Below are 13671 nucleotides of genomic sequence, written 5' to 3'. Positions count from 1 at the left end.
GGCCGTTACCTCAGACGAAGTAACGGTGCCCTCGAGCCCGAGCTTACCCGCCAACCCCTCCCCGGCGCGGGACGGACCACTGCCAGGGGATGGCGGGGGGGGGGGGGGGGGGGGGGGGGGGGGCGGGGGAGGACAGGCGGAAGAGACCACCAGACCACCCTTCCGGGGAGGGCACGGCCACGGCGTTACCGGCCCATTGTCCCAGGCGCCGGCCCGCCCTGGGGCGGGGCAAGCCGCGATAGGCAGGGCGGGCAGCCAATCGACGCGGCGGCTGAAGGGTGGGGCGGAAGTGCCGCGGGGGGTGTGTGTGTGTGCGCGGGGCGGTGCCGAGCCGAGCCGAGCCGAGCCGAGCCGGGCCGGGCCGGGCCGGGCAGGGCTGGACCAGGGCCGGCCGGGCTCGGGAGCGGCCGGGCTCTGAGGGGGGCAGTGGGGCACCGAGCCGAGCCGGAGGCTGATGTGGAGCCGGCCGGGCGTGCGGGCGGCCCCGCCGGTGATGCGGACGCCGGCGGGCCCGGCGCCGGCCCGCTGAGGCGCGGCGGGCCCCGGGGTGGTGCGTGAGGAGCCTCGGTGCCGGTGCCGCTGGGGCCGGCCTCGCCGCCGCCATGCCGTGCACCTGCGGGAACTGGCGGCGGTGGATCCGGCCGCTGGTTGTGCTGCTGTACATCGTGGGGCTGCTGGTGGTGGTGCCGCTCTGCGTCTGGGAGCTGCAGAAGCTGGAGGTGAGCGACGGGCTGCGGCGGGGGGGTAACACTGTCAGCCCGGGCCCACCCGGGGCGGCTGCGGCCTTCAGCCCCGGGCAAAGACCTGGCGAGGAGAGGAGAGGGCGGAGGGGTTCCGCCGTGCGGCTGCGGGCGTTTATGGGGCTGTTGCAGCGCGAACGGAGCAAGATGGAACGGGACAGGATTGCTTTCTCCTTCCGGTTCAGTGGTAGTCGGTGTTTTAACAGTTGATGCGATGCTGGACAAATTGGAGTCGGTCTCTGTAGGGGCACGGCTGGACCTTGGACCTCTGCCGCTGCCCTGTCCAGAACTTATGTTTTGACACTTTGTGGTAATACGAGCGTTCATAGAATCATAGAACGATTTAGGCTGGAAGGAACCTGCAAGATCATCTAGTTGCATGGGCAGGGACACCTTCCCCTAGACCAGGTTACTCAAAGCCCCATCCAGCCTGGCCTTGAACACTTCCAGGGATGGGGCATCCATGATTTCTCTGGGCAACCTGTTCCAGTGCCTCACCACCCTCACAGGAAAGAATTTCTTCCTGGTATCTAATCTAAAACTCCCTTCTTTCAGCTTAAAATGTTTCAGGTAGTTCTGCCCGGTCTGTTGAGATAGTAGTAGAGAAGCTTCTTTTCCGTGCTGGTGGTATGTCCGTGGTGGTGTGACATACTGTAGTATCTCGTAACAGTGGTGCATGAATTACGCATACATGTGATAGTATTACTTTTCTAACAAAAGGTAAAATTGTAACCTTAAAAAATATATTGTCCAATTTAATACAGTCTTGTTCTACTGGAGGTAACCTTTTTCATGGTATAATCTTAAGCACTTAATGACAGTAAAATCTGTGTTAAGTGTATTTTAAGTTTCCTATTTTGAAACCCTGTTCTGATGCTTTCACATGTTTAGCATAATGGATGTTTATATCAAAGTGGTATCTGAAATTTCAAAATCATTAAATCCGATACTGGTAGAGAAACTACTCAGAAAGGATCTTTGACCTGTAAAGCAACAGAAGATGAGGGATGTTCATGTACAGTAGGGGATCAAAGAAGACATTTTCAACAAAAAAAAACCTGTTTGAGAAGAGTCTACTATGTTTCCCAGTTTTGGGTACTTAGGGTTATTAATATAGTTATTTTTCAGAGAACTTTGTTTTAAAGTTGTAGCCATACATATATATAAATGCATATCTATTTCAGATTGTTAAATGAAACTAGTTGAAATAGATTACTAGTTGGAACTTTGTTTTAAAGCTAAGAATACTTTAAATCCACAATCTTTCAGAAACTTTGTAATGAAGCACTGAACTGAGATAAGTTCCAGACCAAAAGCAAGGAATCTGTTGTGGCTCTCAGTAGATTAAATAGGGAGCATTACGGTGTTTTTGTAGAACGTTTTGTGTTTATTGGTGATCGTTTTTGTTTGGTTCTGGAAGATTCCTCATATTTTTCTTTTGAATTTTTAAGTTTTACTCTAAGCCACATCAACAGATTGCAAGGGAGACTTTAGGATTTTGTATGTTTGGAAGGGAGAGTTAGAAAAACCAAACTTATTATTGGGATAAACTTAATATCCATCTTAAAACTTTACTCACGGTATAGAAAAAGAAAGATAAATTATTTTTCTTGCTATACTAGTAAAACTTTAAAGTATTAGTACTGAAACTTTGATCTTGCATTCTTCTTTTTCTTTGCAAGGTTGGAATTCATACCAAGGCGTGGTTTATTGCTGGGATATTTCTACTAATGACTATACCGATATCTCTCTGGGGAATACTGCAACACTTAGTCCATTATACTCAACCTGAATTACAGAAGCCAATAATAAGGTAACATTTCATATTTTATCTGTGCTACAAATGTTGAATTTAATTCAGACTAAAAATACTTCTAGTAATATTAAATGTTCTTTTGTTATTGTAACAGGATTCTATGGATGGTGCCGATTTACAGTTTAGACAGTGTAAGTGTTCTCTTACTGTTAACAGCTCGATAAAATTCTGTTTGCTGTGGGAGTGAGGGAAAAGTGTCACAGTTAGCAGAAAATACGCTGCATGGAGAGTCGTAGTCCTAGAAACTTCTGGTCATTCCTATTAATGGAATACATCAGAAACATAGTTCTAGCGATATTACATTCTTCTTGTGGAGCTTGTGGGATCACTTTTGCTAACCCTTTTTAACCTTCAGTATCCTTTATGACAGATGTGGAAAGGGGTACGACAAGAGCTTGCATTTGGTCCTTCCATCTTCAGTAACGGCTGAACTGGAAACCAGACAGATCCAAGTACTGTCTCAAAATTCAGTGCCTTACCAGTTAAGCTTAGAACTAAAATTCTTTCCTGAGTTATGCTTAGTGCTAAAATTCATCCTTTTTGCTTCAGGAGGCAAAGGGTAATATCCCACAAAAAATCCACTTCTGAATGCTTTTATGCAATAGATTCTATTTGCCATACCAGATATGGTTCATGGTAATAAGTCGCCTGTAGACATGATTTCAGCCAGAGCTAAGCAACATACTAAACCTGTGGACTGTACAGGATGTGTGTTTACATGTTGTCATCATCTCTTGACATTGCAAATGCTTCTGTTTCCACCATAAGAGACAGCTTTCCAGGAACTTTTCCTTTGATTTTTCTCCCATCTCTTGAGTGTTTATGGAGTGTCATCCTTATGTATGTATGTTTTCTCCCCGCCTCTTTTTTATTTTTTTTATTTTTTTGAAGGACTGGGATTTAGAGTATCTGAGAGTGAAGGAGAGTGGGGAAGAAAACAAGGCTATCTGTTTCCTATGGGGAATATCAATTACCTCAGGTTGATATTTCAATTTCAAGTATAGAATTTTCCCTTAGAAGAAAAACTACCTGCTAATTACGTGAGCTCTAGCCAGGCATTCAGGGATGTTTCTGACATACAGAAATCTTCCATAGACTCCTGGATCTTATGGTCTTTGCTGCATATGTGGTATCCTGCTAGACTGCTTAATCTGAGCTGCATTTAAAGTTCTCTTCTCAGATTCAAATACTGTTTTCTCAGTCTATTAGATGCTGTATTACATCTTCCACAAAAGTGTTGCAGCATCTGTTATCTCTAGTATTTCTTAACTACGATGAGGATGTGAAGCATTTTCCTGTAGTTCTAATAAGAAGGTCAGAGAAGGCACAGCATTTGCTCTATTACAACCTAGGGAAGCAAAGTAAACTCAAAAGATCCGCCTCTATTTAACCCCTTCCCCACTCCCAAAGAAAAAACAACCCACAAAACAAAACAAAAAAAACAGTAGGGCAGGATGCACTAAACAGTGCAACAGCAGTGTGATACTCAAAATCAAAAACTGAAAGCTCTGACAGCTCCATAACCACAGTTTTGCAAAAAAAAAAAAAAAAAAATCACTTTTCTGTCTGAAATTCTCGTTTAGAGGGATGACTACCACTTTAAGGCTGATCTGCTGCTGCCTTCTATATTTTGCAAACATGCCAGAACAAACATTTACCCATTAGATACCAAAATAAATCAACTTTATACTGAGGGACTAAAGACTTAGTTCTCAAACACATACTAACAATGAATATATGAATTTCAGGAAACAGTTCAATCTTGTCCCCTCCTAACAGGAGTAGGTTATGTGTAAGGAACCATCTCCTTTGTTACTTTTAAGTTAAGGACTGAATTGTGTGGTCAAAGATACAGAGCATCTCTCGTGCAGTGCTTTAGGCACGCTTGCATTTGAAGCAGCAGAGATGCGATCTGAAATTCTACTTGCATTTTCACAGAATATTTTCTAGCTGTAGCGTTCATGCTCTCATTAGCCAAATGCTTCAAGCCCTGTTTAATTAGTGCCTGCTATCTAATGAAGTATTGCTTGCTGAACTAGCCAGCCAGTGTTGTCATTGGAATCACTTTTGTCTTTCTTGCATGTAACCTTTTGTGTACCTCTCTTCTTACAGTGGATAGCTTTGAAATACCCCAACATTGCAATATATGTGGATACATGTCGAGAATGCTATGAAGCTTATGTCATCTATAATTTTATGGTTTTTCTTTCAAATTATCTAACCAACCGGTATCCAAACCTCGTATTAATAATAGAAGCAAAAGATCAGCAGAGACATCTGCCGCCTCTCTGTTGTTGTCCATCGTGGGCTATGGGAGAGTGAGTATATGATGACATCTTAAAATTTTAAGCAGTGTAATCAGATACAAATACTTTGTTTTCATACTTAGTAGTATAACTGTTGTGGCTTGTCAGAGTCAGTTTATGGTTTGCACACATTTTGTTTATCCACTATGAACCTCTACTGGAAGCAGCTGTGAACACGTTTTCATCTAGCTGTAAAACATCCTATAAATCGCACTTAGTTACTAACATACATTGACTCAAGTGGTGCTGAAGGAAAATTCCTTATTTTTGAAAAATATTGGAAAAAGGTCTCCTTGAATTTGTTTCCTTTCCTATCATACAATATTTGCCAAAAACCTCATGTAGAATCACTGGTAGACCAGATAGGCTATTGCTTTTACTTCTACAGGTGAAGGACAAAAGGCCATATGCCTGTGAACTGTTTGTTCCTGCACGCTTAATCTGATAAGCATCTCTCTTAAGAGATTTTAATAAAGCTATTTAAAATGTTAAAGACAAACTATGAATGTAAGTCATTCTTAAACATCTTCAAACGCAGTGAAGATTGCATTATCTTTATTTAGCCCAGCTGGAACCTTTCCATGGCTAAAAGAACTGAATCATTAAGTATTTCCTGTTATGTATCTATAAAAGTCTAGGTATTTTGTGTATTGCATATATACACAGTATGAACTGTAAAAACTGAAGTCCTGGAAGCAGAAGTTGAAATTACTGTGAAATAAAAATTCAGTTTATCGGAACTACTGAGAACAGGAAACTTCCATAAGTGAATTGTCTTTAAATTCTTGTACAATGAATTTTGTGTTTCTCTTGCAGAGTTTTATTATTTAGATGTAAACTGGGTGTTTTGCAGTACACTGTTGTCAGACCATTTACTACCATTATTGCTTTGTAAGTATGCCCATAAATAATTGATAATGATCTTCAGGATGTAATTTTGAGTTACATTGGAAAGAATTTTCATGCCCTTTGTATTGAATCAAGGCAGTTTGAAAGCAGACTGTTCGTGCTATGTGCTAAATGGGTCCTGGCAATTTGAATCAACCTGTGATTTCTTTATGAATTCTCTATAGCAAATCACTGTTTGCAGAATTGAAATAGTAAATACTTAATGCCCGCTGCTGAAAGCAGTGGGAGAGAATGTGAAGCACTGTTTATGTGGGAAAGACATTTTTACGATCTCTTAATTTTTAGAGCCTTTTTTCCTCCTTTCCCCTTTTCTCATTGGCTTCAACAATAGCATACTTTTAAAGTCAGGTTTCATGTAACTTTTTTAACTTTATAAAACTTTGCATGTGACAAGCTTGACCGTGTGCCTTCATACATATCATATAACCTGTTGCTGTAAAGGAATAGCAGGCAGTTATGCATGTTCACGCTGAAAGCTTAATTTCATGAACTTTGTATTGATGGTCATTACTGTTAATTCTGTGGGACTGTGGAAGAAGTTGCTACTCACCAAGAATATCCACGTAAATGTTTATATTAGCTGTATGTGTTCTAACAGTTAAAAGCAAAACAGCTAAAAAAAAATAATTGATGTTTAATTGTTGAACTCATTCAGCAATGGGGTATGTTTACCCTGCATTCAAACACAGTTTCTTCTATGGAAGATACTATACGGGTGGAAACCTATGCCATATGCTGTTGGAAATTGATTCTTGTGCAGACCCCCAGTGCCCATATTTGAGTACCGAAAGAGCTTTTGGATTATAACAGTTGATCGATGTAACGAAGATTTATCACTTCAAGAAAGTGATCATTTATGACATTGTGATTAATTCTAAAAATTCTTTCAGAATTTGTGAACTCGTGGGAGTGTACGATGAAGGAAACTTCAGCTTCAACAATGCTTGGACTTACTTGGTTATACTTAACAACATGTCACAGCTAGTGAGTATCATGAGTACACCTTTCTGCTCTTCTAAGTCATCGTGTTGATATTGCGTGAATCTTTTTATGTGAACTATTAACAGTAATTGTGTTAATGTCTGGTGATTCTTATGGGTAGAATATTTCCCACTGTAAGTTAAAGTTACTATCTGTTAAATACTATGTATGCAAAATACTAGGAAAACAGATAACCTAAAACTTCTATTATTTTTACTGCAAAGCTCCGTGAAGCATTAAGTGCCCTGCCTTTCTACCCCAAACTATGTGATGGGTGAAGTGATATGGCCTGAGCATGTTAGAGCTGTGGACTTGCCCCTCTGCAGAAGAGACGACTTCGCTCACCCATGTAGCTTCCTCCCAGCACATGTACCTTTGTAAAAATCGGCAGTGGCTATGTTAAAAATTCTGTGTTACAAAGCTGCTGGTAACAACATTGACAGGAAAAAATGGAGATGGTGCATGCAGTGCTAAGATTCTGGCCTGCCAACCTTGTCTTGTTGGTTCAGCTGCCAGATGATGTCAGGGTAAGGATAAGATGTCAGCCCCTAGACTTGAAAATTTCATTTTGGAGGTCAGAGATTGCATTTAGTGGCTTGCTGGGAATCCAGAGGAATAATTTTCTGCTTCACCCAGGGCATATTACACATGATCTATTGCAAGAGGAGAGAGCAGCAGCTCTGTCTCCTTGCTGCTTAGCCTTCTAGCCTCCAAGCTTCTTCTCTTGGCAACAGCAGCAAGAGTCAGAACAGCATGACATCCCATCCAAAAAGGGTGTCCTCCTCCTACTGCCACCATCGTGTTTGATGGGTGACTTAGAGAAGGAGCTGTGACTGCTTTCTGCTGTGACAACAGTCCCAGCAGATACTTCTGCCTGTCCTGGTTGACAGGATTGCTTAAAGAAACGTAGTAGCAAGAGGCTAGGAGGATGTGTGTGAAAAGGTGCGAAAAGATCAATTCCTGAGGTTTGGCTATGCATTAGTTCAGTAGTTTGCAGTTGCCATTAATAGGAAACTCATTCCGATTTGCAGTGAAGATTGCATTCATTGCCTCGCCTCTCATTAAGAGGCAACATTTCAGGTGTTCTTAACAGAAGCCTGAAAGAACACGTGCCTTTTATCCCATTTTCCCTAGAGACGTGCTTAGCATTGAAAAGATTTTATGGGACCTTCCTGTGCTTTGCTTTAGTGTGTAGATAGATGACCTCAATCTCTGTCTGCCAATACCACGCATTCAAGGAATACAACTTCAAGCAAAAAAAAAAAAAAGTCTGCTTTAAAACAGTAAGGCAAAGTTTCCATAAATCCAGAGCCCCTTTTCTAAAATAGATAGCTTAAGTTTGTATCGTACTGTGATACATTTTTTAACTGAAGAGATGCTGTAAAACAACTCCCTCACAAAATAAAGCTTTTCTTCCTTGTCTTTTAGTTTGCTATGTATTGTCTGGTGCTGTTTTATAAAGTACTACGTGAGGAACTGAATCCTATCCAACCTGTTGGCAAGTTCCTTTGTGTGAAGATGGTCGTTTTTGTTTCTTTCTGGTAAGTGAATTATTTACTTATTGCTTCTTGCTCTCAGGATGGATCATAAAATAGCTAAAAAGGCTGGATTTGTTACTGAGGTTAGAGGCCTCAAAAATATCTGCCCATAATCTTGGTGAAGTGCTGTGAGGGGAAAAGGGTGCCTTGGACAGACCAGGCTTCTTCACTTAAGATTGTTTTTTAGACTTGCAATTTTGTAAGGTGATTCTCGAGAACAGAATTTATTTTAGAATCTTCACTTGCAGTTATTTCAAAATGAAAAATGATATTTTTACTTTTTAAACTAAACTAAAAGAAAAAAATACTTTAACCTTTTCAGAATAAGTTGCTATTAGTTACTATTTTAAACCTTGCTCATGCATAGCTGCTAATGAGAGTGCCTTTAACTGCCTGAACATTACTCTGTGGGCTGCAGCAATACCCCGAAAGAGAAGCAACTTGTTCTAATAACTAACTGGAGCAACAAACTCTTCTTTGGTTGGGTTCTCTGTTGGTCTTTAGGACCATGGATGAATGACATCTCTTTTCAAGTCTGTTTGGTTTTGTTTTCCTCCTCTTAAAAATCTAAATATATAAACAGTAAGTTTTCTGTAACATTCTTCTTATGTTCATACATACGTACACATACAAACAGGCCTTGTTTACCAGATTTGTTTGAAGTTTTTTTGGCACTACTGTTACAATAACAATTAAAAAAAAAATCTTTATAGGCAAGCTGTGCTTATTGCATTGTTGGTGAAAGTTGGCGTTATTTCTGAGAAACACACCTGGGAATGGCAAAGTGTGGAAGCTGTGGCTACAGGCCTACAGGTAGGAGCAGACAATTACTTCTTAGGAGGAATGGCTATACATAAGATGACGTAGCTGATGTCAAGCAAATTTTGTCATACTCACTTTCATTAACACAAGCTAGATTAGTACTGAATTTATTCTAAGTTGGGCTGAGTTTCAGCCAGTCTCCACAAGTGAGTTCTCTGCTTGACACTTCTATATCCGTGCGTTGGGCAGGAGGAATGTGCCCCAGTTTAACTGCTTCTGTTGGATATCTGTGCGTTGCTTCTTGCAAGAATTCATTGTAGAGCTGCTGCTTGTTGAATATCCGCTTCCAGTAAGTCAGTCCATCAGGCAAGGACTGATTCCAGTATCTACGGCTCTCCGAAGCCTGTCCAGAATATCCTGCCTCTGGTGGAAAAGTAGCTGATGCCAGTATCCCAAGGCAATTGCAGTCTTTCAGTTGTTTCTTCAGCTATGAATGATTAACTATTGAGTTAGTATCTCTCTCATTGCAGGATTTTATCATTTGTGTTGAGATGTTCCTGGCTGCTATTGCGCATCACTACAGTTTTTCCTATAAACCTTATGTTCAAGAAGCTGAAGAAGGGTCGTGCTTTGACTCTTTTCTTGCAATGTGGGATATTTCTGATATAAGGGCAGATATATCAGAACAGGTTCGAAACGTTGGTAAGTAACAGCCAGATTTGTATGATCTGTTAACAGCATATGTATTTTCAGCTTCATTTTACATTATTATCCATCTCTGTAGGACCTTGAGAACATTCCGTACCAAATTAGTGGCAGCTGCATTCCTAGAGGATTTGATGGTTTATCTGGTACTTTGCTCTTTCCAGTACTCCTGACTGATTTGACGTTTAGTTTTTAATTTTTCTTTTAAATAGGTGGATCTCAGGATAAGTTTCAGGTGTGATACGTAGAAGAGAGGGATGTCTCTCTTGTTGTGGCTGCGGGTTTTTTTGGGTTTGTGGTTTTTCTTAATGGAAAGACATCCTTTTATTTATTAAAGCTAACAATGCCCATGTAAAACTGTTATAAAAAAAGACTCATCTTCTAATGTAACATGCCTATTTTAGAGTTGATGTGTTCAAAGACCTTGGTATAGTGCTGGAAGTATTAAAACGTATTTTCATTTGGCATAATTCTAGGAAGGACGGTTTTGGGTCAGCCAAGGAAAATGTTTTTTGCTGAGGATCATGAACAAAACGAGCATACGAGTTTGCTGTCTTCATCCACTCAAGACCCAATTTCTGATGCTTCTTCAATGCCATCTTCACCCATGGGTCATTATCAGGGGTTTGGACACACTGTGACACCTCTCACAACACCAACAACGGCCCCTGCAGTTGATGGCATTTATAACACTTCTGGTATTCGAGACGCTGAGGAGCCACCCGAACTAGAGCACAATTTATCAGAGAAGGCTTTGAATAAAAGTTAGACTCACCTTTTCTTTGAATGTGTTAAGGAATCTGTTATAGACTTGCCACACGTTCTGTTAACATGTACCATTAGTGATGAAACCTGAGAAGTTTGGAAAAGCTACTGCGTAGACAGGAAGAGGATATGGCCGTAACTGACATCTGAATTCTGAATCTATAATGGCTGTGAGTATCTTTGAGTACCCACGAATATAAAACACGCACACTGTAAAAGTTTCTGCATAAATTTAAGAATTGACTCCTTAAACTGCTAAACAGTTAACGCATCATGTCAAAATTACACTGACTTTTATTAATACAAAAGAAACATTTGAAAAAAATACTCTGCTCTTCTAAAGAGGAAGCGTTAAGTACTACTAGCGATGGAAAAAACTTAATTTCAAGAATGTAATTTAAGGTGGGGAGGGCAGTTAGCAGGAAGTGTTTGTATTAGCTTTGGTTGTCCTCTTAATGATGGTAACTTCCCTACCCCAGTGCTGAATGGAGCGTGGACGAAATGGTAACTTGTGTACAGATGCCATCTTCTTCCCTTTCCTGCATTGCTAAATAAAACCCCTTCATGAAGATAGTTATTACAGAGCATCAGTAAAGAACCTGTACAAGGAAAACATTCCCTACAGGTCTCGCTACAAAATGCCATGCTCACAGCATATGGTTGGCATATCTGTTGTCCTTGTAGCACTTAATTTGCAGTATGTCTTTTACATATAGAAGAGACAGCCAGGATGGTAGGTTTTGGATTAATACTTTACACTTGACGACTTTTTTCCCTGTCCTCCTAATATAAGAATAACGGTTACTACCTTAAAATACATGGGGGGTGGAAGGGAATAAAGGCTGTCAAAGGAAGTAGAAAACAACCCTGATTTCTTTATTTTGGGCTGCAATAAATTCTTTAACGCTTAAGTTTTTTTTAAGCTGTTAAAGCAGGGTATCTTGACAATGTGTCTGTAGTAATTTGTATTCATAAATTTGTGTGTGTGTGTGATTATTGTATTATGCTTCTAGTATAGCCTGGATTCAAATGTAATAGTTGATTTTTTTATTTTTTTTTTCCTTTCCCCCCACCACCCCAGAGAAGACCTTTGCTAAGGTAAAACTAGGTAGCTAGTCTAATACTGAAGTTACTAGCATTAGATTTCAGACCAAGAAATAGTACACTTGTATCAAACTGTTATTTTGCAAAAACTGACAAAATCAGAGGGGTATTGTTTTTATCCCATTACCAGATTTTTACTTTTTTTGCATGTTTGCAATCGGACAAAAAAACCCCAAAACCTATCAAAACTAGAGCACTGACCTTTTAAGTGACATCTGAAGGTTCTTTTTCAGGATTGTTAGCGTTTACAGGATAAATGTTTAACTTCTGGCTGTCACGGTAAATTCATTTAAGTGCTTTTTTTTTTTTTTGCAGTACTAGTGTGATGTAAATATTGCGCCTTACTCACTAGGCTGCATATTTTATAGTTGACTGTACTTGCTGTATCTGAAGTTAGTGGGAAAGTGCAAATCATAATTTTTAATTTGCCAAGTCATTGCCTTTGTTGTAAATAAGCAATTAAAGATTTTATTTAAACTGTTCATCTTATTTCCATTTGATTTACTGCTACGGTAGTTTAAGAGTGTGAATGACAGGTGAATGCAACCGTCTTCATGGAAGGAAGGGATCTTCAGTACAACTTGTACAAGAGTTTGTGCTTTCTGTATTTTAAGGCTTGTACTAAAAAGGGAATTCTTGTTTGAGCTTATGAAGAATCAGAATCTACTTATTTATGCTTGATTCCAGGTATCTTTTTATCCACGTAATAGTCACGTTCTAAAAGGAAACAACTTGTAAAAGCTCACACTTGGGGCCTTCAGTGCCCACTGTAGTCACTATATTAGAAATAATCTGATTTCCTGCACGTATGCAGGTAAAAAGGGGCAGTGGTAGAAAGAGCATCTTGAAGGATCAGAGCTGCTGGAAGCTAAGTAGCTACTGTGCTCTAGCTTTTCAGAAGTCTCACAATGAAGAGTTTTTTGTAATACTTGAAATGATGGTTGCTTCTTTCATGTCATTTCTGGAAAGCTATTAAATTATTTTATTATTACTCAGTTATTCCACGTGGACACTATTCCTGCTTTTTTTTTTGTCTGGGAGAAAAGGTTTTCTTTCATCGCGGTATCTTACAGGATCATACCTTTCCATTGAAGATTGATACCGAATTTCCAAAATAAATCTTTCAATGACACCTACACTGTGTTTTGGAAACTACTACAGCAGCATTCCACAGCATGACTTACCAAGTCTATTTGCAAATTAACATTTTAGATAGTCCTTCATAAGATTGCCCTTGCCTTACTTAACACACTGCTTGAGAACTCAGAAATGGTCATTTTCAGCCCTTTACTTAGTCCCATTGAGTAAGTCTCATTAAGTAATATGTCCTTAATTTTTCTTTAAATCACTTTGCGGTCTTATTAGTTGCTGAAAAGCTTAATAAATAAGGCTAACTACTATTATTTAATGGGTTTGCTTTTATCAGAGGTCTTCCCGCCTGAGAAGCCTCAACAATTCTCTATAAAACTGCACTTTAGTGAAAGTATCCTGTACCTACTAGGTTTGGTTGTGTCACAGTAACTTAGATTTTTATGGATCATGGCTTTCTTTGGGTTTTGGGGATTTTTTAGTTTTTGTGGGTGTTTTTTGTTTTTTTTTAAAGAAAAGCTATTTTCTATGTAGTATGAAAAGCCTGTGGCCTACTCTAATTCGCTTATATTTTGTTATGCATTGTAGCTCTTGGATAAAGGATGGTATCCAGTTACTTTATTTTCTGAAAACTTGACTTTTTTCCTTACCTCTGTATTGGGGGGGGGGGGGGGAAGATTTGGAGACCTTTCCTCCACCCTTCCAGCAGGAGCTTTATTAGAGCAGCCTGTCAGGTGCAGGTTCAGCTGCAGGCTGGGACAACCACAGCTCCAGCAGTCCCTGAAGTTAAACTGAGAGAGCCTACCTGAAACATTTGACCTAATGAAGAGCACATGCAGTGAGATTCTAGAAAAATTATTTGTGGGTGTCTCTACAAGCTCCTGTTAAGGAGCAATCACAGAAATGCCTCTTCTACACTGAAGAGACAGCACTGACAGTATAAAGAAACGCAGCTA

The 13671-nt window shown here is 40.2% G+C and overlaps 1 protein-coding gene across 1 annotated transcript; it reads left to right on the top strand.

Moving 5' to 3' along the window:
• The first annotated feature begins 346 nt into the window (after nt 1-346).
• TMEM184C (transmembrane protein 184C) lies at nt 347-12617 on the top strand. Its single transcript, XM_063335377.1, has 10 exons — nt 347-719; nt 2423-2553; nt 2651-2687; nt 4669-4874; nt 5679-5753; nt 6662-6755; nt 8181-8293; nt 9004-9103; nt 9583-9754; nt 10234-12617. The coding sequence occupies exons 1-10, from the start codon at nt 603-605 to the stop codon at nt 10524-10526; spliced, it is 1338 nt and encodes a 445-aa protein (XP_063191447.1). The 5' UTR covers nt 347-602; the 3' UTR covers nt 10527-12617.
• Nucleotides 12618-13671: the final 1054 nt, after the last annotated feature.

Source organism: Chroicocephalus ridibundus, chromosome 5, assembly GCF_963924245.1.
Source record: "Chroicocephalus ridibundus chromosome 5, bChrRid1.1, whole genome shotgun sequence".
NCBI lineage: Eukaryota > Metazoa > Chordata > Aves > Charadriiformes > Laridae > Chroicocephalus > Chroicocephalus ridibundus.
Note: the sequence above shows the minus strand (reverse complement) of the source record. Positions and strands in the feature narration are given on the sequence as shown.